The sequence below is a fragment of the Schistocerca americana genome, chromosome 2, assembly GCF_021461395.2.
Source record: "Schistocerca americana isolate TAMUIC-IGC-003095 chromosome 2, iqSchAmer2.1, whole genome shotgun sequence".
Lineage (NCBI taxonomy): Eukaryota > Metazoa > Arthropoda > Insecta > Orthoptera > Acrididae > Schistocerca > Schistocerca americana.
Window position 1 is genome coordinate 287,507,511 of NC_060120.1, and position 26,655 is coordinate 287,534,165.

General features: G+C 40.2%; 1 protein-coding gene across 1 annotated transcript in view; it reads right to left on the minus strand.

The window, feature by feature from the left end:
• Positions 1 to 26,655, minus strand: part of LOC124595032 (juvenile hormone esterase-like) — a 164,000-nt gene that overhangs the window by 23,069 nt on the left and 114,276 nt on the right. The window contains exon 8 of the mRNA XM_047133593.1: positions 18,084 to 18,231. Coding sequence (XP_046989549.1) covers positions 18,084 to 18,231 — 148 coding nt within the window. The remainder of the gene's footprint in view (positions 1 to 18,083; positions 18,232 to 26,655) is intronic.

Here is a 26,655-nt window from a genome sequence, read left to right on the forward strand (position 1 = left end):
CCACTGCACCATGGTGCCACTCAGCTTCTTCTGCAACATTGCTACCTCCTTAAGAGAACAGCATCTCGGTATTACGTCCTCCTAGTCTGGGAATGAGTCATCGGTTCTGCATACTCCGCCTCCTGATGACTGATTCTCGCTCTGGCGGTGATCTTCTTAGAACTTCTTTTGCCACTACACTCTTTGTCACATTTCTGCTTGTTGCCTGTTGCTGGAGCTTTGAATTTACCCTAGGTGGCAGGATCCTTATAGGGCTTCATTCAAAGGATGTGGACCGTATCTCTGATCTTTCGTTGTCTTGTGTCGGGGTCGAAATCTTCAACTTCATAAGCAACATCAGACAATTGTCTTACAATCTTATAAGGTCCAAAGCAGCGCCTGAGGAGATTCTCAGAGAGACCAACCTTCTGAACAGGAGTGAAGATCCAGACGAGGTCACAAGGCTGGTAGACAACAGGTCGGTGGCTCACGTCATACTTTCGGCAATCGCTTTCTTGAGCCTGCAGCGTACGGAGTCGAGCTAACTGCCGAGCTTCCTCAGCTCTGGTTAACACCTGGCCAATGTAGTTGTCATCCATGTCATCAGGATGTAATGGAAGCACAGTGTCCATCGGCGTAGTTGCCTCATACCCATGCACCAGGAAAAATGGCACAAATCCTGTGGTCTCTTGTTTGGCGGTGTTGTAGGCAAACATCACAAAAGGTAGCACCTCATCCCAGTTGCTCTGCTCAACATTGATGAACATTGATAATATGTCAGCCAAGGTCTTATTAAGGAGTTCAGTAAGCCTGTTGGTTTGTGGATGGTATGCTGTTGTCATGTGATGATTAATGTTGCACTGATGGTTTATCTCTATCACAGGATTCGATTGAAAAACTTTCCCTCGACCCGTAATTAACGACCGTGGGGCACCATGTTTTAATACAATTCTTTCACAATGAATTTGGCTACCTCAGATGCTTCAGCTGTTTTCATGGCTTTTGTAATGGCATAGCGTGTCAGATAATTAGTGCAAACAATAGTCCATCAGTTGCCATTAGCAGATGGAAATCGTTCGAGGAGGTCAATCCCAGCAGCTGGAAAGGCGTTTTGGCTGGTGGAATTGGTAGGAGTCAGTCAGGTAGTTTCTGAGGAACTGCCTTTCTCTTCTGGCACTCTCAACAGTGCTACATATAGGTACGCACACTCCTAAATAAACCTGGCCAGAAAAATCTCTTGCGGATTCTATCATATGTCTTAATAAGTCCTAAAAGTGCGGCCTCATGTCTGTCATGGAATTTCTGTAGAACATCTAAGCGCATGTGTTTATGTATCACTGGTAGCCAATCCTGGAGTGCGGAGAGACAGTCACTATCTTCATCAAAGTCTTGATGGTCTAGCACAGGGTTTCTTAAGAGACAGTAGGCATCTTGGTGTTTTCTTCCACTTTTGTACACTATGGTAATGTCATATTCTTGAAGATGTAGTGCCCACCTGGTGAGTCGTCCTGTTGGGTCCTTAAGACCTGTCAACCAACAAAGTGAGTGATGGTCTGTAACAACTGTGAATGGCCTTCCATATAGATACTGCCAAAATTTTCGCATGGTCCAGATCACAGCAAGACATGCTCTTTCTATAATTGAGTAGTTTCTCTTGGCTTTTGTAAGTGTCATAGAAGCATAGGCTATAACCTTCTCTTTTCCATCCGAAATTTGTGTCAGAACAGCATCGATCCCATACCCGCTGGCATCTGTGTGTAGTTATGTAAGTGCTCTCTCATCATACAGACCAATTACATGGTCAGTCGTCAGAGCTTTTCACAGCACATCAAAAGAATCTTGTTGTGCGCCACCCCAGACAAATTTAGCATCAGCTTTTAACAACTCTTGGAGTGGCCTGGCTTTGATACAAAAGTCTTTGATGAAACGATGGTAATAAGAACATAATCCGAGGAAGCTTGTCACATCTCTAATACTTTTAGGAATAGGAAATTCCATTATAGATTTCACCTTTTCTGGGTCTGGCCACACGCCATCATTTGACACAACGTGTCCAAGTATTTTGATTTATTTTGCTCCAAAGAGACACTTTCTTGGATTAAGTTTCAGTCCGCCTTGTTCGAGACATTTAAGAACAGCCCTCAGTCTTTTTATGTGTTCATCAAATGTCTCTGAGAACACTATAATGTCATCTAAATAACAAAGACACATCGTCCACCTCAGGTGACTTAGAAGATTATCCATCATCCGTTCAAAAGTTGCAGGTGCATTACACAAACCAAACGGCATTACCTTAAACTCATACAGGCCCTGCAGTTTTCTCACAATCAGCCTCATCTACTTTGATTTGCCAGTATCCTGAGTACATGTCCATGGTTGAGAAAAACTTAGCCCCCTTCAGAAAATCTAGTGTATCGTCAATTCGTGGAGGGGGTAAATGTCCTTTTTAGTTATATTATTAAGCTTCCTGTAATCAACACAAAAGCACCAACTGCCACCCTTCTTCCTGACGAGGACCACTGGTGATGACCATGGGCTCTGCGAAGGCTGAATGATGTCATTATTCATCATTTTCTCTACGCTGACACACGGTATGCTCTTTGGCTTATTGGTTGATGGTCTCCAGTGGTAATCTGGTGCTTCACCATCGATTTGTCTAATTTGCTCTTCACCTGTGGGTTGAAGCATTAAGAGAACTCTTGAAGAATAGCAAGTAGCTTCTTCTGTTGTTCCTTAGTGAGATCTGGCGACAGTTGAGCTAGAAGATCTTGTCTCATAGTGGTAGTGCTGATTTCACCCACAGACGTGGCATGGGAGGTTTCTATGACGCTCAGCTGTTCTTCAATTAACGACTCAGTGTTTGCTACGCACGTGCGTCTTGGAAGGATCTGTGGTTCTCGGCGACAGTTAACTATCCACAATTCACTGAATCCATTCTTAAATGAGATGATAGAGGCTGGGATGACCAAGTTATTCTTCAGTGGTACGCTTCTGTTACATTCCATGGGTTGATGCATGGCAAAACGCGTGGCAGTTACCTTTCTAGCGCTGACTACAGGAATGATCGCTTCATCCAGCACACATAGTCTCCACACACTCGGATGCACCTTGTTTATCATAATCTTCAAGCAACCACAATCTATAATTGCCTGAGAAGCTTTCAAAAAGTTCCATCGAAGAATGACATCATGACTACACTCTTGTAAGACAATGAATTCTAAGGGCTGCGTATATCCATTTATACCCATGCGAATGGTACATCCTCCTGTAGGTTCTACATATTTCCCTTTAGCCACCTTCAGTAGAGATGTTTTGTTGTCGACGAATACAGTTTTCTATAACTGGTGACAGTACTTCTCCGAAATGACTGAATATGATGCTCTAGAGTCCACAAGAGCTTGGACTGGTTGGCCATCCATGAGAATATTGACGTAGTTTCCTATCATTTTTGTAGTGATCAACGGTAAAGGATTTTTCTCTTCGGCGGCCTCATCTACAAGGAAGGTCACACCCTTTAGTTTTCCATGTTGTGGCAGCTAAGTGATTGGCTGGAGCTTCTAAACAGCGATGGAGACCTTGATCAGCATGTTGGGGAGCATCCTCTCCAGTGGCTAGCTTGTGGCGTTCGTGACCTACATCATCCTACACCCACATCTTCTTGCTCATTTTCATCGTCTAAGATCGGTCTGCTGTCTTCTGGCATGGGGGTCATCAGATATCCGCTACCTTTCTTGGCAATAGCACACCACATGTCCCAGCCGTCCACAGTGGAAACATACTGGCTGGTTATCCTGAGTCCTCCAGATGTCAGTCTTCCTTGGTGCCCAAACAGGTCCCTCATGCGGCATTCTAGGAATGTAACTCTGCCTGGGTCTTGACTTTTTCTCTGTTTTAAAGGGAAATAAAGGACGAGAGATTGGGTTCAATGTCTGTTCCACTTCCTCCCTTGTGACATCTTGAAGTGTCTCAGTTTTTTGCTCGCCGTGCAATCCAAGTGCATTGTGAACTTCCTCTCTCACTATTCGACGAAGAACACTTGTGAAATCAGTTGCTTCCTCCATCACAGACATTGATATGACATTTGGAAGCCGTTCAAACTTCTTGCTTGTAATTCTTTTTTGATTCATTGTCTCAATATACTGGCACCATTTTATGCTGTCGAAACCTCCTTAAAGAGTAGGTCTTGATACATGTCCTCAGAAACACCCTTCATGAGATGTGCAACCTTGTTTACCTCCTTCATTCTAGGATCCACTATTTTACACAGCTCCAAGACATTTTGAATGTAGGATGCTGTAATTTCTCCTGGATGCTTTGACCTGTACTTTAATTTATCTTCAGCCTTGCACTTCTTTTGTTGTGTGTTGGCGAAATATTTGCGCAGTTCTGCCTGGAATACTTCCCAGTTTGTGAGCTTCTCCTCATTGTTCTCATACCATTGCTTGGCAGTGCCTTCCAAGTAGAAAAATACGTTAGTCAAACACACGGTGTCATCCCATTTGTTAAATTTGGTTATACACTCATATACCTTCAGCCACTTGTTTGGATCTTGGCCATCGTCACCAGAGAACCCAGAAGGATGTCTCATGTGGTGGCCCACCGTTGCTGTCATTGTAACATCCTCTTCTTCTTCTTTCTGCGATCTGTTGAATATGGCTCGAAGTCAGGTTTCTCACCACATAAATGATGGCTCTGTCCTGGCCTGATGGGTCTCACTGGTCGTCGATAGTGTGTGCTATCACAATTTCCAACACCCAGTGTCTCCACCAGAATAATGTCACATAGAAGAAGGAGTAATTAGATGAATGATGAACACTAACTTCACTTAATGAAGGTTTATTCAGCACTTGCACATACAAGAGCATGGAGTGAACTGCCTCTGGCCAGAAAACATACAGTATATATATACAGCTACAGAACATTCCAGTACAATGATAATTCTAGAATGTACTCGAACCAAATATAGAAATTAAAATAGTACAGTTCAGGTGAGTTTTAACTCAATGTCCCTCAATGCAACAGTTTAGTATCATAACCACTACACCATGGTGCTACTCAGGTTCTTCTGCAACAATAAGAACCCATGTCTAATTCACATGTACTACCACATGGAACAAACAACTGCCAGTGTTTACAAAGTTCAAACTGTGATATCTCCTAAAGAGCTTGCAGTAGACACCTGCAACAAACACCATTGGCAGTCTAATTTACTCTACTTTGATTGCGGTGCTGTCAATAGGCATTGTTCCGTTGAAATATTTGTATCTTCTGTAGATAAACACATATTCAAAACTGATACTACTCTTTTGTGTGGGCTGCAAAGTTGGGCTCCTGGCTACCATTCCAATATGTGAAACTTACATATCTATGCACCTTGCATTCACAAAATATTTGTGGTACAAGGTTTAGGTGACATGCTTTATACTCCACAAGCCACTGTACACTGTATGGCAGAGGCTGCTTCATACCAATATTAGTGATTCTTGTGTCCTACTTCAGTAGCGTATTGAATGAGGGGAAAAATGATTACCTATAAGCTTTTGTACACACACTAATTCCTCTTACCTTACTATCCCTATGCAAGATATGTGACTGTGGCAGCATAATGGTCACACAGTTTTCTTTGAATATACAGTATCTAAATTAACCCGACAAGGTTGGACGAGATTTGAAAACCTGTCAGCTTTTCAAATCTCGTCCGATGCAGTCCTCAACCATTTGTCGTTCCTTTTCATCCTCTATGGTGAGTCTCCCCTGACCCACAGTTCTGGGTGACTTTCGCAAAATCCACCCCTTTTCCTAGACCTCTCCAGTCCTTTTCCTTCACCCTTCTTGTTTTTCCTTCAATCCTTCTGTATGAAGATGGAGCCAATATCTCCAAAAGCTTGCCAATTACAACATTCTTTTATGTATGTGCGCTTGGTGAGTAGATTTTTTATCTACCCAATTAAATAATTTTTTTAAGCAATTCCAAAGATAGTGCCATCAAATAGGTACAAAAACTGTTGCACTATCAACTTAATATTCATGCATCCAAGCTGCTGACAAGAATGATATATAAAAGAATGGAAAAGAAATTCAGGATTTATTAGATGACAATCAGCTTGACTTCAGGAAAGATAAAGGCACCAGAAAGATGGTCTGGCTTGATGACAGAAGCAAGACTGAAGAAAAATCCAGATACACTCATAGGATATGTCAATCTAGAAATAGCGTTTGACAATGTGAAATGGTGCAAGATGCTAGAAATTCTGAGAAAAATATGAGTAAGCTCTAGTGAAAGATGGGCGAAAACACAAAATGTACAAGAACCAAGAGGGAACAATAAGATTGGTAGATAGATGAAGAAGATGTAAGAATGGGATGCAATATTTAACCCCTACAGTTCAACCTACACAACGAAGAAGCAATGACAGAAATAAAAGAAAAGTTCAAGAGTGGGATTAAAATTTAGCGTCAAAGGGTATTAATGATAAGAATTTTTGATAACTTTGCTATCCTCAATGAAAGTGAAGAAGAACTGCAGGATCTGTTGAATGGAATGAGCAGTCTAACAACACAGATGATCACAAGTAGAAGAGGTTAGGGAATTCTGCTACGTAGGCAGCAAAATAATCCTGACAGATAAAGCAAGGAGGACATAAAAAACTGGCTAGCACAGGAAAAGAGGGAATTCCTAGCCAAGAGGAATCTACTAGTATAAAACATTGGCCTTAATTTGAGGAAGACGTTTCTGTAGCTGTACGTTTGGAGCACAAAATTCCTCCTCACTATGGATCAATTGTAATGAAAGTAAATCTAATCTAATCTAATCTAAAACAGAAGTCCACGGTAGTGAATCATGGGCAGTGAGTAAACTTGAACAGAAGAGAATTGAAGCATTTGAGATGTGATGCTACAGAAGAATGTAGAAAATCAAGTGGACTGATAAGATAAGGAATGAGGATGTTCTCTGTAGAGTCAGTGAAGAATGAACGTATGGGAAATACTGATAAGAAGAAGGGACAGAATGAGAGGACACATGTTAAGACATCAGGGAATGACCCCTATGGTACTAGAGGGAGCTGTAGAGGGCAAAAACTGTAGGGGAAGACAGAGACTGGAATATAGTCAAGAAATTATTTGAAGATGTAGGCTGTGAATGCTACTCTGGAATGAATAGATTGGTGCAGGAGAGGAATTCGTGATTGGCCACATCAAACCAGTCAGAAGACTCAAAAATAGACATTACCTCGCATTTATCCACATTTAAAAGCCATTTGTTACATAAGCGGAAATTTTGTTGAAGTTTCCCTGCATTTCCTTTGCTTGTCCAGTGATGATTTTTTTCATCAGCAAACAATCTGGTAATCACAATAATCAACATAATTGGCTTGAGAGTTTCAGCAACTCTGTAGATATTTAAGGTAATTCTCATTTATTGTTCCATCTCGGTTGCAGATTTTTAATTAGATTACATGTTTTGACAACTCTGGAACATCTTTGGCTTTGAGTAGTTGTGTCAGCAACCCATCTTGTTTAATCAGTTCCACATGTCAGAGTACTCTGACATGTGGTTCTGAGTAGACAAGATGGGCTGCTGATGCAACTTCTTAGATCCGAAGATGATCTTGAATGATCAAAACATGTAATCTAATTAAAAATGTGCAACTGAGATGTAACAATAAGTAAGAATTATCTTAAATAGTCTGAATATGCTGGTAATACTGTTGTTTATGTATACTGAGAACATTAAAGATCCTGTTATGCTTTGTTTTGGAACACCTGCTGCTACTTTCATTCCTGGTGAGCATTCACTGCCCAAAATGACATAATGAGTTTTATTAGTCAATTACCCATCAAATGAAACATCTGTCTGTGAAAATACTGTGTATGACCACCTCTTGAATAGTACTCAGTGATGTGGTACAGTGTTGAACACTTTTGAAAATGTAGGAAAATGGGATTTACCCATTCACCTGTATCTACCATTTGCAAGATATACTGTATGAATAAAGCAAGATGTGATTCACATGAGTGGTATTTCTGGTCCACCCTGTTCCTTCATGATAAGCCTCTTTTCCTCTTGGAATGTCATAATGTATGAGCTTATAATACGTTCTAGGGTCCTGCAGTAGATGGATGTTGGTCACTAATTTTATGCATCCAGTATTTCACCCCTTTTTGTAAACAGGAGTGATTGGATACTTTGCATCTATGTGGGATTATTCACTGTGCTAGAAATACTTGACAAAAATGTGCTAGGAAAGGAGCTAGTTCCACAGTATATTCACTGTAAAATCTAATTTAAATTTTCTCAGGGCAAACTGCCTTTTTTACATCGTGAATTCTTCATTGTTTTCCAGTACCAGAAGTGCTTATGTCAGGACCTCTCATTCAAATGAACTACCCTAGATGCGGTCTCCCAGCCAGTAACCAAACTAAACATAAGTATGATATTGTGAATTGTGTTTTATTCATCCCATGACTTACATTTTCAATCAATTTGGTTTGCATACAGGAGACATGTCAAAAATTTATAATACAGTTACAATGATTTCTACATTAATAAACAATAGCACTACAATAAATAATAACACTATAAGGATGTTTCTTGGAATTTGTAACACATTGTATCCTGCTCCAATTTCCAGTTTGATCTGCAAGAATTCATTCACTGAGTAATAACACTTCAATGTCAGTAATTCATATAGCTTTCTTTTAAGTGAACCTAAATTCATCTGCATCAACTTTTTGCCTTTTAATTTATTACAAATTTTCATTCCCTTGTATTGAGGTCCCTGGGCATACAGAAGGAGGTGGTGAGTGGGGAGCATAAAATTTTCTTTGTTTCTAGTACCATGTGAATGAACAACATGGTTTCCCTCAAATAATTAATGTCTGGCGTACAAAAATATAATAATTTCATATTTGTATAAGGATGGCAGAGTTAATATTTTAAGTTTTCTAAATAATGGTCAACATGGTTCTTTGTGATTTACAGAGCACATATTTCGAATGATTTTTTTCTGTATTTTTAGTATCCGCACTATGTTTGTCAAGTCGAGTTTACATTGTGCAGTGGAGTGTGCACTGATATGAAATTTCATAGCACATTAAAACTGTGTGCTGGATTGGGACTCAAACCTGGGACATCTGCCTTTCACAGGCAAGTGATCTATAAACTGAGCTACCCAAGCATAACTCACAACCTGTCCCCGCAGCCTAAGTTCCTCCAGTACCTCTTCTCCTACATTCCCAACTTCATGCAAGCTCTCCTGCTTACTTTGAGGAACTAGCACTCCTTTCTCAGGAGTGGTAATCCTGTAAGGCACGCAGAAGAACTTCAGTGAAGTTTGAAAAGTAGGAGATGAGGTACTGGTGGAAGTAAAGTTCTGATGATGAGTCATGAGTCATGAGTCATGCTTGGGTAGCTCAGTTGGTAGAGCACTTTGCTGCGAAAGGCAGCTGTGCCAGATTTGAGTCCCAGTCGGGTACACAGTTTTAATCTGCCAGTATATTTCATCTTTCACTTTAACCACAATTTTTCTACATTTATCATATCGGAACTATATGTCTTCAATCAGTCTTAAATAGGTTTTTAGTCACTGTCAGCCTCACCAAAGACAAACTATGACTAAAGTCACATAAGGATTGCACTTTTTGTGTACTGGATATATGATCTCTCATTTATGATTTTAAGATGTTATGCCATTCTATGGGAATATGAAACAATTAGATGTTTGCCGGCTGAAGTGGCTGTGCAGTTAAAGGCGCTGCAGTCTGGAACTGCAAGACTGCTACGGTCGCAGGTTCGAATCCTGCCTCGGGCATGGATGTTTGTGATGTCCTTAGGTTAGTTAGGTTTAACTGGTTCTAAGTTCTAGGGGACTAATGACCGCAGCAGTTGAGTCCCATAGTGCTCAGAGCCAGCCAATTACATGTTTATTTCTCCATGTAAGAGGAAGGTGGCCAAGTTGTGGAAATGGTGTCAGAGGTCAGAGGTTGTATGTAATCAACACAAAGATAACAGAAGAAGTGAGTAATAGAATAAGAAGTAAAGATGCATTTTAAGGAAAAGAAAATGGCAAGCACTGAGAATAGATGTATTAAGTTGGAGAAAAAAGAAACACATGTACAAATAAAAATTTATATCAAAGGAGAATTCATTTGGCAAACTAGTAAATACGAGGATGCGTCCCTCTCACCCTTGTGTCTGAGTGACCTGCCTTTTTTCTTTAACTTTCTCATACGATTCCTCTCTGAGGAAGGAACTAATAGTCCTGAAAGCTAGAATAACGTCATTATTTTTACTTTTGTGTGTCAAGACACAAAGGAGTTAAAGAAATTAGCTGGCAGTGGGCACTGATTTATATCAGCGAGGCAAGTAGAAAATCTGTGCCAGACCAGGATTCGAATCCTGAGCTCCACATGCCAAGAGTGTACTGAAAATACCAAATTTTAAGCATTAGCTCTCACGAGGACAATGCAGTGGTTGATGAACTTCACTTAATGACCGAGAGCAACGGCATTTACGTAGAGTTCCCATTGCTGACACACAAGCAACACTGTGTGAAATACATGCAGAACTCAATGTGCGATGTATCCAGTAGGACAGTGTAGTGAAGTCTGACATTAATAGGCCATGGCAGCAGATGATCAACGTGAGTGCATTTGCTAACAGCACATCGCCTTCAGTGCCTTCCTGGGCTCCTGACCTAATTAGTTGGATTCTAGATGACTGGGAGACCATGACCTGGTCAGGTGAGTGAGTAATTCAGTTGGTAAGAGCTGATGGTAATGTTCAAGTGTGGCACAGACCCCACAAAGCATTGGATCGAAGTTGTCAACAGGCACTGTGCAAGTTGGGGGTGGCTCCATAATGGTGTGGGCTGTGTTTACATGGAATGGACTGAGTCCTCTAATCCAGTTGAACTGATCATTCACTGGAAATGGTTATGTTCAGCTACTTTGAGATCATTTGCAGCCATTCATGGACTTCATGTTTCCAAACAATGATGGAATTTTATGGATGACAGTGTGCCATGTCACTGTGACATAATTGTTTACAATTTGTTTGAAGAACATTCTTGGCAATTTGAGTGAATGGTTTGGCCACCCAGATTGCTTGACATGAATCCCACTGAATATTTATGATGCATAATCTAGAGATCAGTTGGTGCACAAAATCCTGGACCAGCAACACTTTCACAATTATGGATGGATATAGAGGCAGCACGGCTCAATATTTCTGCAGGAGACTTACATGACATGTTGAGATGCTGCACTATGCTGGGCAAATAGGGGTCCAACATGATATTTACAAGTATCTCATGACTTTTGTCACCACGGTGTAAATCAATGCCCAATGTCTGTTTTTATGGACATTTCTGGAAGAACAGACACCACATATATACCTTTATTTACGTCTATTGGCAGTACTGAACATTTCAGGCCCTAACAGTGAGTACTGGCAAGCAGTTGTCTTATATTTATTGTATATAAATAAAAAGCAAAGTAGAAAACTTTAACAAATACTAATGGAGGTAGAAAGAAAGGGTAGAGTGTAGTTTAGTATTGTTTGAATCCTGATGAGATAATATATTTGCAAACAAATTCTCGTCCCAAAAATTCAGGGAATTTTGTGCTAAGCTGGAGCATACAGACATCCCATGTGGTGTAACATACTGTCTTGGATCATGCTACAGAGCATGCTCAGCAAGTGGGTACTGCACTTTAACAAGGATTTCTTTGTTTAGAGAGATTTTGTATTGCTGATGACAAAAATATGTTTCAAGTGGGAGATGGAGCACCAATTTAAGTGTTCCGGAAGGTGGTTGGTGTCTTTTATATTTGATAGGAGTCTCCAGTTGACAGACTGAAGTTATTGGTCTATTAGAGCTGAGATGCATTATGGGATTGTCAGGATACCTGTCTTGACATATTTTATTTATAAGGCAAAATGTAGGGATGTTTAGTTAATGTTGGGTAAGGTGTTCTGATCTGTATACCAAGGCCCCACGTTTGCACATGATCTCTCTTCACTTGAACACTTCATCCTCTAGCACTCTCCTGAGAGCCACTTAAAAACTTTTACCATTGTTAAACCAGTCAACTTTATATTTATCCACAATTTTTCACTTACATGAGTCATATCTATCACAAATCAGGGGGCTGACTCAAGAACCAGGATGACAACATTTTCACAAACCACACGGAAAAGGAATTCTTTGACTTTAAAAATCCTAGCCCAATGGTTTGTCACAGGTTCACTCATGATGTTGTTATGGTTTGAACTCATATGTAGGTCCAACATGATATATGTAGGTCAACTCCAGCACTTCCTTCGAGATCTAAACTCCTTTATCCCACTGCAAATTACTTGGCCCTTCTTAAAATCTCATGTCACCTTTTCAGCCACAAACTTCCATCTTATTGAGACTTATGTCCAAACTTTGGTCTGAGTCAGACAAACCAAAAACCAACAATATCTCCACTGTGACAGCTGCCACTCCTTTTCACATCAAATGCTCCTTTTCCTACAGCCTAAGGATTTATGAGAAATTATCTTGACCAGTATTGCATCACTTAGCACCTACATCAATAAATTCTCCCAGCCTTCCCACTTCCACAAGTAACCAACTGATCTTGTCCAAAAACAAATCTTAAGACAAGTGTTGAAATGAAAATCATACCTCCATGCCACTTCTCTCACTATCAAACAGAGTACTTGATAAAGGAATATTCCCTGACTGTCTTAAGCTCACAGTTGCATTGCCTGTGTATAAAAAAGGTGAAAGAAACCTCCCAAATAACTACAGACCCATTTCAATAGTACCAATCATATTCAAGTTAGTAGAAAATTGTGTGCATAAGCAGATATACAGGTATTTTGAAACCAACAAAATTTTAAATGAACAACAGTTTGGCTTCAGGTCACACCTGTCATCTGTAAAAGCAGTAGAAGCTTTGGTAAGCAATGTTTATGAAGGGTATGAAAAAAGGGTATCAATGTCTGGAACACTTATTGACCTAAGTAAAGCGTTTGACTCAGTGTCACATGACATACTCATCAAAAAGTTAAAATACTATGGCGTTGAAGATGACACACTCCGACTATTCAGATCTTATCTAAGCAATAGGTTACAACTTGTATATGCAAATAAACAGAGGTCAGAAATACTCCCTATAGAAAGAGGAAAACCCCAAGGCTCTGTTCTTGGACCTTTTCTGTTCATTGTCTATGTTAATGACTTCTCAAATTACATACCGTGTAAGAACATACTATATGCTGACGGTATAACATTAATAAGTACAGGAGAGAACTTACAGAGTGTACTGGACAAAAATAGAGAAATGATGCAAATGGTTAATTACTGGTGTCAGGCTAACCAACTGTGCATAAATCAAACAAAAACAGAAGAAATAATATTTAATTTCAAAGTAACTAAAAATGAAAACAAAACAGTGAAATTACTTGGACTAATCATAGACCAAAAGCTCTCATGGGAAGGACACACCAATTATCTATGTAGTAAACTAGCATGAGTACTTTTCTTATTGTATAAATTAAGAAACAGTGTGAGCAAGCAATTGCTACTCCACTCATGCTATGCTTTTTTTCATTCCCAACTGCAATATGGAATATTGCTTTAGGGTAACTCCCCAGGGCTGAATGTATTTTCAGATGGCAGAAGAAAGCAATCAGGTGCATGGAGGGGTTAGCACCCAGAGAGTCCTGCTGAAATTATTTTAAATCTCTTGGCGTAATGACAGTGCCTAGCATGTACACATATAACTGTCTAATATATGCCAGAGAAAATCTGAAAAAATTGAGCATGAGATGTGATGTGCATGCACACAGTACAAGAAACAGTCACCTGCTGGACTTGCCTTCCACAAGACTTGCTGTAGTCCATAATAACTATAAGTACTTAAGCATAAAATTTTTCAATAAGTTACCATGCTCATCTTGTACAGTACCACTAAATAAATATAAGAATACATTGCAAACCTGGCTAAAAAACAACGAATTCTATACAACTGAAGAATTCTTAGAAACTAATCATCAAAATATATGTTTTACCTAAGTTATGAAGAAAATGTTTTGATATTATATAAGCTAGTTATTTACTGTGATTCTTTTCTTATGTGTGTATTTAATTACTGTATAAAACATTGTTTTACATAATGCTGAAGAAAAGGTCTTTAGTTCCTTTTCTCCCCTTTCTGTAACTATTTGAATATCCTACTGAAACTAAAGCCCTCTGTAAACTTTGACGAAGCCAATTGTATGAAAAATACTGAAAGGCTAATAAAAATATTCTATTCTATTCTATTCTATTCCATTCTATTATCCTCATGACATCATCCAGAGTTGTCTTCTATAACCCTCTTAAACCTTCACAGCATATTTCTTAGAACCATACCATCATCCATACTCCAATATTCCTATGCCTGCAGCAGTCTACACTGCGAAACCCATCCTCTGTCACCTACTCCAGTCCCAGCATTGGCTAAATGTACTTCAATAAAAGTAGGGCTTAATTCAAAACACTCCAAGTTATTTACCGGTTGACATGTGCTCACTGTAATTATTTTGACAAAGAAATGGCCATCACCAACCTGGAAGAATGCATTAATGGACACACATGAATTGCCTGCCTTGTGGACATCCAATGCCAGAATACTGAGCATGCTCTACGACAGTCAGCACCCAAGTACCTTCTGCACCACACAGGCATCCAGCATTAGCTTCCCTGAACTCTGTAGAATGGGCATGCTCTCTCAAAATATGCTCTTATCTCGCTCCTTCTCAGACTCAGTCAACTTTATTTTGACTGCCCCTCTTCTTCCTTACTCCATTGGCTTTGTTAGAATTCTCTATTTTTCTTTCTTTCTTTCATCGTTTGGGTTATCTAAGGACCATGCACCAATTTCAATGCTTCCTTCTTTGTTGTTCTTTCTTTTTCCTCCAGTATTCTTCCATCTTTTCACTATGTATCCTATTTCTCTCCTTGGACCATTTTGACCATCCCTTCTTTGCCCTCCTGCCTTGGAATCCTTCCATTTTTAACACCTTCCTCTTGAAAATCTCTCTTTCTGTTGCATCTTTTTCAGTTATGTTGTTTCTTTCCAAATCTTTCCTAACTTCTTGAGTCCAGGCTGTTGTTGACTTCTTGACCCGAAGATATTTAAAAATCTGCTTGGTTAACCTGTCGCTGTTTATTCTGTATATTGTTGTTATTGTTGTGGTCTTCAGTCCTGAGACTGGTTTGATGCAGCTCTCCATGCTACCCTATTCTGTGCAAGCTTCTTCATCTCCCAGTACTTACTGCAACCCACATCCTTCTGAATCTGCTTAGTGTATTCATCTCTTGGTCTCCCTCTACGATTTTTACCCTCCATGCTGCCCTCCAATGCTAAATTTGTGATCCCTTGATGCCTCAGAACATGTCCTACAAACTGGTCCCTTCTTTTTGTCAAGTTGTGCCACATACTCCTCTTCTCCCCAATTCTATTCAATACCTCATCATTAGTTATGTGATCTAATCTTCAGCATTCTTCTGTAGCACCACATTTCGAAAGCTTCTATTCTCTTCGTGTCCAAACTATTTATCGTCCATGTTTCACTTCCATACATGGCTACACTACATACAAATACTTTCAGAAACGACTTCCTGACACTTAAATCCATACTCGAAGATAACAAATTTCTCTTCTTCAGAAAAGCTTTCCTTGCCATTGCCAGTCTACATTTTATATCTTCTCTACTTCAACCATCATCAGTTATTTTGCTCCCCAAATAGCAAAACTCCTTTACTACTTTAAGTGTCTCATTTCCTAATCTAATTCCCTCAGCATCACCCGACTTAATTCGACCACATTCCATTATCCTAATTTTGCTTTTGTTGATATTCATCTTATATCCTCCTTTCAAGACACTGTCCATTCTGTTCAACTGCTCTTCCAAGTCCTTTGCTGTCTCTGATAGAATTACAATGTCATCGGCGAACCTCAAAGTTTTTATTTCTTCTCCATGGATTTTAATACCTACTCAGAATTTTTCTTTTGTTTCCTTTACTGCTTGCTCAATATACAGATTGAATAACATCGGGGAGAGGCTACAACCCTGTCTCACTCCCTTCCCAACCCCTGCCTCCCTTTCATGGCCCTCGACTCTTGTAACTGCGATCTGCTTTCTGTACAAATTGTAAATAGCCTTTCGCTCCCTGTATTTTACCCCTGCCACCTTCAGAATTTGAAAGAGAGTATTCCAGTCAACATTGTCAAAAACGTAGGTTTGCCTTTCCTTAATCTTTCTTCTAAGATAAGTCGTAAGGTCAGTATTGCCTCACGTGTTCCAACATTTCTACGGAATCCAAACTGATCTTCCCCGAGGTCGGCTTCCACCAGTTTTTCCATTCGTCTGTAAAGAATTTGCGTTAGTATTTTGCAGCTGTGACTCATTAAACTGATAGTTTGGTAATTTTCACATCTGTCTACATCTGCTTTCTTTGGGATTGGAATTATTATATTCTTCTTGGCGTCTGAGGGTATTTCACCTGTCTCATACATCTTGCTCACCAGATGGTAGAGTCTTGTCAGGACTGGCTCTCCCAAGGCCATCAGTAGTTCTAATGGAATGTTGTCTACTCCGGGGGCCTTGTTTCGACTCAGGTCTTCCAGTGCTCTGTCAAACTCTTCACGCAGTATCGTATCTCCCATTTCATCTTCATCTACATACTCTTCCATTTCCATAATGTTGTCCTCAAGTACATCGCCCTTGTATAGACCCTCTATAAAGTCCTTCCACCTTTCTGCTTTCCCTTCTTTGCTTAGAGCTGGGTTTCCATTTAAGCTCTTGATATTCATACAAGTGGTTCTCTTTTCTCCAAAGGTCTCTTTAATTTTCCTGTAGGCAGTATCTATCCTACCCCTACTGAGATAAGCCTCTACATCCTTACATTTGTCCTCTAGCCATGCCTGCTTAGCCATTTTGCACCTCCTGTCGATCTCATTTTTGAGACGACTGTGTTCCTTTTTGCCTGCTTCATTTACTGCATTTTTATATTTTCTCCTTTCATCAGTTAAATTCAATATTTCTTCTGTTACCCAAGGATTTCTACTAGCCCTCATCTTTTTACCTACTTGATCCTCTGCTACCTTCACTACTTCATCCCTCAGAGCTACCCATTCTTCTTCTACTGTACTTCTTTCCCCCATACCTGTCAATTGTTCCCTTATGCTCTCCCTGAAACTCTGTACAACCTCTGGTTCTTTCAGTTTATCCAGGTCCCATCTCCTTAAATTCCCGCCTTTTTGCAGTTTCTTCAGTTTTAATCTATTCTGTATAAGTGTCCAAAAAATAGCAGTTGCCTCTTTCGTAGTGTTTCATTTATGTCTTCTATGTTGTGATAAGCTTCTTAATTGCTTCTTAATTTCCATACCTCTGTATTTTTTGTTGGCCCAAGTATTATTTTTTTATTAATGTATTTATTTTGCTCCCCATAAATCTGTTACCCCTATTTGAGTTATGTTCTTCATTAGTGATTTTCTGTTCTTCTGTCTGCATCTGTACTTCTCATTCATTCACTCCTGTCTACCATTTTTTAGCTAGAACTGGCATAGTTCTTACTGGCACACTCTCTTGGTTCTTTTACTCCCTGTGATGCATGTTCCTTATGGATTGCTACTTTTCTCCTCAGATACTCATATGTCCTCCTTAACTTGGATTCTTAATGACATACAATCCCCCCCCCCCCCCCCCCCCCCCCCACCTTTCCTTCCATATACCCTCTTTGCTATCCTGAGGAAGAAGTCTGGGATTCTCAAAGCTGGAAGTACTATACGTTTACCATAATTTGTGTGTGTACCACTGTTGACAGCACTTGGATCTCCTAGAAGTATGTGCAAAACAGTGCATTGTCTCCTCATGAACTTAATAAGTTTATAAATGGAATTCTCCAATTCATTCAACTAAAATACAATTCATACAATTGCAATACAATTTACATGAGAGACATGGTCCCCATTCTGTTATATGCTAGGTATATATAAAGTTCAAGAAGTAGAGTTTTATGCAGTAGTGAGTATACTTATCTAGTTTTAGTCAATATGATTACCATAAGGTGTTGTTGTCCCTGGAGAGTTCACCCAGCTATACCTTCCTTGATAAGTAAACTGGTAATAGTACACTGGTGAAGTATTCCTTGTAGATATTATCTTTGCAATACGGTCAACTGGAAATATTACTATACCATCAGCATATAACTGAAATAAAGAAATGAAAGAAATGTCAAAGCATGGGTGCTCATTTGTGCAACAAAAGATGGTGTGCTCACATGCGCGGGTGCGCGCTGACACACACACACACACACACACACACACACACACACACACACACACACACACACACAATGTTTTGACTAATAAAATTGTCAGTATACTAAACAAGACAAATTTACATCTTAATCTTTTATGTACAAATTAAACAATGACCTTTTCTTCACTGAGTGATTTGAACCAAAATTAAAGAAAGATCCAAAAGGGGAAAGAGCGTGTTAATTTTTGAGAGCCAGTAAGTAAGCTATTAGATTGGAAACAAAATCCAATGTATGTGCAAAGTGTTTGCAAAGTGTCTCAACTGGCATGTGGAGAAATTTCTGTGAACAGTTACTGACCACAGTCAGCTCCAGGTTGTGGCTCATGCTGGCACCAACAGTGCCTATTGTTTGGATTCTTTGATTATAGGCCAGTGTTTGGTTGAAGCAGTGAAATCCCTTAGCCTCCCCATCAACTGAAAGAACACCTCATGATTTTTAGCATTATTCCAAGGACTGACCATGGTCCTCTGTTTGGGATCTGAATTAAGGCCCTTAATCAGAGGTCCAGGTGCAGATATTTCATCATGTACTTTATGGTGGAGAACTATGAGGCCCCCTTGAAGAGGTTGTGTGTGCACTACACATGACAAACGGCTACTCATGTAGCAGAGTACACATAGTATGTACTTGCAGGAGTACTAGCGGAGTACACATGGCATGTAGTTATGGGATCACTAGGTTAGATTAGTCTTACTATATGGACCCAATGAGAGAAATGTAATGCCGCTATTACATTTTGGGTACTACTGTGGAAGTAGCAACTCCGCTATGGCTGTGTTTGAATCCATGGGCAGCCAATGAGTGCTGTGGCAATGGTATACTGATTTCATCAACAGGGCTGTTTACGTACCATGAGGCAGCTTGAGCCACATCTCTCCATCATCGAGGTGTAGCAGAAGTGCAGCACAATTGCAGGCTTGGTCTGATCTTTCTGCATCATTGAGCCACAGGGGTGCTGATTCATATGTGGTTGGAAGCTGTGCATCAGCAAAACAAATGTGTAATTAACCAGTATAAGTACGCACTGATTTTAGCAGAGATATGAGCAATATGGCAGGGCCCAACATGACACAAGGGCTGCACTGGTCACCACCAGGTTATGGTTCAACAAGCAGCCTACGCCAGATGGGACTGCAACCTCTGCCAGATCAGCTCCAAGTGCTAAGCCTGCCACCTATGGATTTGGTGCTGTGTGACAGATGAAGCACTTCCAGGCTTGTCACAACATCATTACACAGAGGGGTGAGTGAATACATTATTGGCTTTTTGGTTGTCTTCCTGCTTTCATGTGTAGAAAATATGGGATCTAAGTAGGAGAGTCCATGGAATTTGAGGGTAACTTAGTCGAGGCATTAGAACCCGCTGAACTTTCTCAGTTCCATGGTAATACTAGGGAGCAATATCTGCAACCTGTGAGGTGTAGTCAGTGTAATTTGCTAGGTCATTATGCACTGTGTACTGAGTCAGTGGCAGTAGTTTGTTTTTATTGTTGTAGGTATGGTCATGTGCCTAGACAATGCATGGAATCAAGATGGCTCATGATGAAACATAGATAGTAACTGATGTACTGTGGTGTATAAGCTATTGTTGATTGTTGTTGCGTTTTACTTAGTGTGTGTTGGAGATTGAGGATCCACAGTGGCCAAGTCTGAAACACAGAGTGTCACTATGCAAGAGGCTATAGCACAATTAAGGATGAATAAAAAAGAATTGCTTGAAGCTAGAGATGGACAGTAAGAATGAGCCAAACAGCCTAGTCCTACAGTAGATCCAGCCACTGCCAACTTGAACATGCTCTTCTCTGGAAAGTCAGCCAAGGATATAGTATATTTCGTGGATGATCTGCAGTTAACATATAAGATTAGAGGATGGTTGCAAGATTAGGTACTGCAAATAACAAAGTTATGATTGACTGTTGTTGTTGTTGTGGTCTTCAGTCCTGAGACTGGTTTGATGCAGCTCTCCATGCTACTCTATCCTGTGCAAGCTCCTTCATCTCACAGTACCTACTGCAACCTACATCCTTCTGAACCTGCTTAGTGTATTCATCACTTGGTCTCCCTCTATGATTTTTACCCTCCACGCTGCCCTCCAATGCTAAATTTGTGATCCCTTGATGCCTCAGAACATGTCCTACCAACCGATCCCTTCTTCTAGTCAAGTTGTGCCACAAACTTCTCTTCTCCCCAATCCTATTCAGTACCTCCTCATTAGTTATGTGATTTACCCACCTAATCTTCAACATTCTTCTGTAGCACCACATTTCAAAAGCTTATATTCTCTTCTTATCCAAACTATTTATCGTCCATGTTTCACTTCCATACATGGCTACACTCCATACAAATACTTTCAGAAACGACTTCCTAACACTTAAATCTATACTCATTGTTAACAAATTTCTCTTCTTCAGAAACGCTTTCCTTGCCGTAGCCAGTCTACATTTTATATCCTCTCTACTTCAACCATCATCAGTTATTTTGCTCCCCAAATAGCAAACCTCCTTTACTACTTTAAGTGTCTCACCTCCTAATCAAGTTTCTTCAGCATCACCAGACTTAATTTGACTACATTCCATTATCCTCGTTTTGCGTTTGTTGATGTTCATCTTATATCCTCCTTTCAAGACACTGTCCATTCCGTTCAACTGCTCTTGCAAGTCCTTTGCTGTCTCTGACAGAATTACAATGTCATCGGCGAACCTCAAAGTTTTTATTTCTTCTCCATGGATTTTAATACCTACTCCGAATTTCTTTTGTTTCCTTTACTGCTTGCTCAATATACAGACTGAATAACATCGGGGAGAGGCTACAACCCTGTCTCACTCCCTTCCCAACCACTGCCTCCCTTTCATGCCCCTCGACTCTTATAACTGCCATCTGGTTTCTGTACAAATTGTAAATAGCCTTTCGCTCCCTGTATTTTACCCCTGCCACCTTTAGAATTTGAAAGAGAGTATTCCAGTCAACATTGTCAAAAGCTTTCTCTAAGTCTACAAATGCTACAAACGTAGGTTTGCCTTTCCTTAATCTTTCCTCTAAGATAAATCGTAAGGTCAGTATTGCCTCACGTGTTCCAACATTTCTACGGAATCCAAACTGATCTTCCCCGAGGTCAGCGTCTACTCGTTTTTCCATTCGTTTGTAAAGAATTCGCGTTAGTATTTCGCAGCTGTGGCTTATTAAACTGATAGTTCGGTAATTTTCACATCTGTCTACATCTGCTTTCTTTGGGATTGGAATTATTGTATTCTTCTTGAAGTCTGAGGGTATTTCACCTGTCTCATACATCTTGTTCACCAGATGGTAGAGTTTTGTCAGGACTGGCTCTTCCAAGGCCATCAGTAGATCTAATGGAATGTTGTCTACTCCCGGGGCCTTGTTTCGACTCAGGTCTTTCAGTGCTCTGTCAAACTCTTCACGCAGTATCGTATCTCCCATTTCATCTTCATCTACATCCTCTTCCATTTCCATAATAATGTCCTCAAGTACATCGCCCTTGTATAGACCCTCTATAAAGTCCTTCCACCTTTCTGCTTTCCCTTCTTTGCTTAGAACTGGGTTTCCATTTGAGCTCTTGATATTCATACAAGTGGCTCTCTTTTCTCCAAAGGTCTCTTTAATTTTCCTGTAGGCAGTATCTATCTTACCCCTAGTGAGATAAGCCTCTACATCCTTACATTTGTCCTCTAGCCATGCCTGCTTAGCCATTTTGCACCTCCTGTCGATCTCATTTTTGAGACGACTGTGTTCCTTTTTGCCTGCTTCATTTACTGCATTTTTATATTTTCTCCTTTCATCAATTAAATTCAACATTTCTTCTGTTACCCAAGGATTTCTACTAGCCCTCGTCTTGTTACCTACTTGATCCTCTGCTGCCTTCACTACTTCATCCCTCAAAGCTACCTATTCTTCTTCTACTGTATTTCTTTCCCCTATTCTTGTCAATTGTTCCCTTATGCTCTTCCTGAAACTCTCTACAACATCTGGCTCTTTCAGTTTATCCCCAAATTCCCACCTTTTAGCAGTTTCTTCAGTTTTAATCTATAATTCATAACCAATAGATTGTGGTCAGAGTCCACATCTGCCCCTGGAAATGTCTTACAATTTAAAACCTGGTTCCTAAATCTCTGTGTTATCATTATATAATCTATCTGATACCTTTTAGCATCTCCAGGATTCTTCCATGTATACAACCTTCTTTTATGATTCTTGAACCAAGTGTTAGCTATGATTAAGTTATACTCTGTGTATAATTGTACCAGATGGCTTCCTCTTCCATTTCTTACCCCCAATCCATATTCACCTACTATGTTTCCTTCTCTCCCTTTTCCTACTCTCGAATTCCAGTCACCCATGACTATTAAATTTTCGTCTCCCTTCACTACCTGAATAATCTCTTTTATCTCATCATACATTTCTTAAATTTCTTCGTCATCAGCAGAGCTAGTTGGCGTATAAACTTGTACTGCTGTAGTAGGCGTGGGCTTCATGTCTATCTTGGCCACAATAATGCATTCACTATGTTGTTTGTAGTAGCTTACCCGCATTCCTATTTTCTTATTCATTATTAAACCTACCCCTGCATTACCCCTATTTGATTTTGTATTTATAACCCTGTATTCGCCTGACCAAAAGTCTTGTTCCTCCTGCCACCGAACTTCACTAATTCCCATTATATCTAACTTTAACCTATCCATTTCCCTTTTTAAATTTTCTAATCTACCTGCCCGATTAAGGGATGTGACATTCCACACTCAGATCCGTAGAACGCCAGTTTTCCACGCTCCGATTCGCAGAATGCCAGATTTCTTTCTCCTGATAACGATGTCCTCTTGAGTAGTCCCCATCCGGAGATCCGAATGGGGGACTATTTCACCTCCGGAATATTTTACCCAAGAGGACACCATCATCATTTAACCATACAGTAAAGCTGCATGCCTTTGGGAAAAATTACGGCTTGCTTTCAGCCGTTCGCAGTACCAGCACAGCAAGGCCGTTTTGGTTAGTGTTGCAAAGCCAGGTCAGTCAATCATCCAGACTGTTGCCCCTGCAACTACTGAAAAGGCTGCTACCCCTCTTCAGGAACCAGACGTTTGTCTGGCCTCTCAACAGATACCCCTCCGTTGTGGTTGCACCTACGGCATGGCTATCTGTATCGTTGAGGCACGGAAGCCTCCCCACCACCGGCAAGGTCCATGGTTCATAGGGGGGGGGGGAGGGGGGGGGGGAGGTATGATTGACAGGGGAAGCAAAAATCTGTGTCAGGTGTGCAGTGGGGTTAAGAAATGCACAGACTTTTAAGAAATTTGAACAAGGCTTCCTGAAAAGATATAAGAAACAGAATAGTGCAAGATTTTTGCTTGAGCAGCTGATTAGTTTAACAAAGAATCCCAGTGAGTTAGACCTTCTGATGACACAACTTGCCAAACTTGACCTTACATGACATGTAGTTGAACTTAGAGGGACAGTATTCCAAAGAGGGGAAACTGTCACCAGTGAAGCATTGTCGCATGGTTCATCTATCTTAAGAGGTGAACTGCATGAACTGAAAACAACAATAAAGCTATATTTGCATTATATTGTGCTGCAAGGCACCAGGAAGCTGTTTTGGGTGAGTATGGAACCAGGGTGGTTTGTTAATATGTTGTGTGTGGTAGAATCACTTGCAGAAAGTGGTGATCTGGATACTTAACATTGCTTTGTGAGAAGAAGCATTATATGTGTACAAGGGAAAGGTGACAGGAAAGTGGTACTTGTAAATATAATTAATTTTGGAGCCAATGAGGTAAAACTGACAAAGGGGACTGCTGGTAGCTACTCTGGATATCCTTGATGATGATGGTTTGGAAACAGCAAGTGTGCACCATGATCAGACACAGGCCACCAATAAAACTACATTACATAAGAAAGTAGAACATGTAGAAGGAACATAAAGAAAAGAAATGGTGGAGTTTTTATTAGAATTTTAGGGTGTGTTTTTTTCTTGAGGACATTGCCAGCAGCATCTGTGACACAACATTGAATTCGTGCAGTAAAAGAATCACCAGTATAGTGTAAACTATATCATATACCTCAGTATTTGTAGCCAGCAATTGGCAGATGGAAAAATAAAGGATGACAATAATCCATGGTGGGCTGCTGTGGCGGTCGTACTGAGTAAGTCACCAGATGGATCTAAGAAATATAGGCTCCACTGTGACTACAGGCATCTTAACAGCAAAACAGTGTCAGATGGTAGCTGATACTGAATATCACTGAGACTATTGACAACTTGGGAAAGTGCAAGTATTTCTCTACCATGGATCCAAGGGGTGAGTACCATCAGGGGGAGAGATTGGCTGAGGACCAATTGAAGACAGAATTCTCAGCATTACTGGTCCCTGGGGTCATTATGCCATGGCCTAAAAAATGCACCATCAACATTTTAGCATTTGATGGGTGGGGCATTAAATATTCCTAGCACTAGTACGGAATTCCAATCATTTTTAGGGCTAGCAGATTGTTATATGAAATTCATAACTGTATTTCCACAGGTGATAAGACCACTTACATAGTTGTTGAAAAAAGGTATAAAGTTAAAGTGAGCACAGGAATGCCAGGACACATCTGAGGAATTGAAGAGGGCAAGTCCAGTGTTAGTTTTTCCACATTACAAAAAGAGGTTGTGCTTTTACATGCTGCTTCCAGTCAGACATTAGAGTGTGTTTTGAGTCAGGTGGTAAATGGTAAAGAACATCATGTAACATATGCTTCTTGACAGTTGAATAGAATGGAAAGGGACAACTCCACAACATAAAAGGAAGTTTTCTGTGTGACTACAGGATTAGGTATTTTCAGTGTTATTTATGTGGGAAGAAATTTAGGGTGGTAACTGACTACACAACTCTTCAATGGTTGTTAGAGCTAAAGAATCCTTCAAGTAGGCTCATGGGAGGGTCACTAAGATTGAGTGAGTTCAAATATACAGTGTGTCCCAGTTCCATTAGGACTGCTTGTGTGAAATTCCAAACTACAATGCTGTCTTGTGGTGAGTTGCGGAAAGTTTCAACAAAAGCCATGTAGAAGATCAAAGTGCTAGCTAGCATTGCTGCAGCATGCATTCCGGTGACAAATTGTGTGTGACACTTGTTGGAAAATGGTAGTAGAGCAGCAAGACAGCATCAAATTTTGTGTTAAGTTCTGTGTGTGTGAGCAAGATATCATCAAATTTGAACTAAATACCAAGAGGCAGGTACCTGGTTGCTCCAACACAACACGGCAATGCCCCAGCCCACAAATTGATGATCATGGCTGAGTGTTTGGACAGGAAACAGATCATGGTCCTGGATTACCCACTGTAATCACTGGATCTGGCCCCATATGACTTCTGGTTGTTCCAAAAATTGAAGTTGGCAGTGGAAGGATATCATTACCATGCAGTTAAGGACATCCACAGAAACTGAACTGCAGTACTGAATGCAATTCCAAAATAGGTCTACAGTGACTAATGTAAACCCTTTTTAAAATTATTTAAGCTATTTATTGATTCAAGGGATAGACTATTTTGAATAAATGAAGTGATTTTTTTGAACATAATTCATGTCTTTTATTTTTCATAGCCACAGTCCAAACAGAACTGGGGTAGACTGTGTATGAAGTTGTACATAAACCTGGTAAGAAACACGGGAACACAGATGGTTTAAGAAAAACAGTAGTGGTAGTACAAGCAGGGGGATAACAGCCTTGCCAGTGGCAAAGAGTGCAACATGCTGACATCGACTGCAGGCTGCATGCAATGAAGCTACACTTTGGTATATGTGATGGCTTGATAGGTAAGACACTTAGGTTGGGATCACATGTAGTGCCAGATAAGCTGAAGGGAGTAATTCTGGAGAAGGCACATGATCACATGTTCTCTAAATATGGGGGATGTAGAACAATGAATAAGAGAGTGATGGAATGCTGCTGGTGGAAGATGAGAAGGGGAGATGTGAGCCAGTATGTAAGAAATTGTATGTAAGTGGATAATGAGCAGATATGAACTATAAGCTAAACACACTGCAAAGATTGCCAGAGGAAATTAAACTCTTTCAAATAATTGGGATGGATATCTTGGGACCATTTAAGTGGACTCCTGCAGGAAACCTTTTGTATTAACCATTACTGGTCACTTTTCTCTGTATACAGAAATGACCACTGTTTCTGCACAGCAAGTAGCAACAGTGCTGCAAGCATTGGTCGATAGTGGTTGCTCAGATTTGGTGTCCCGGTAATCATAATCATGGACCAAGGGACCAACTTCCTCTCTGATTTGATAAAACAACTATGTAATT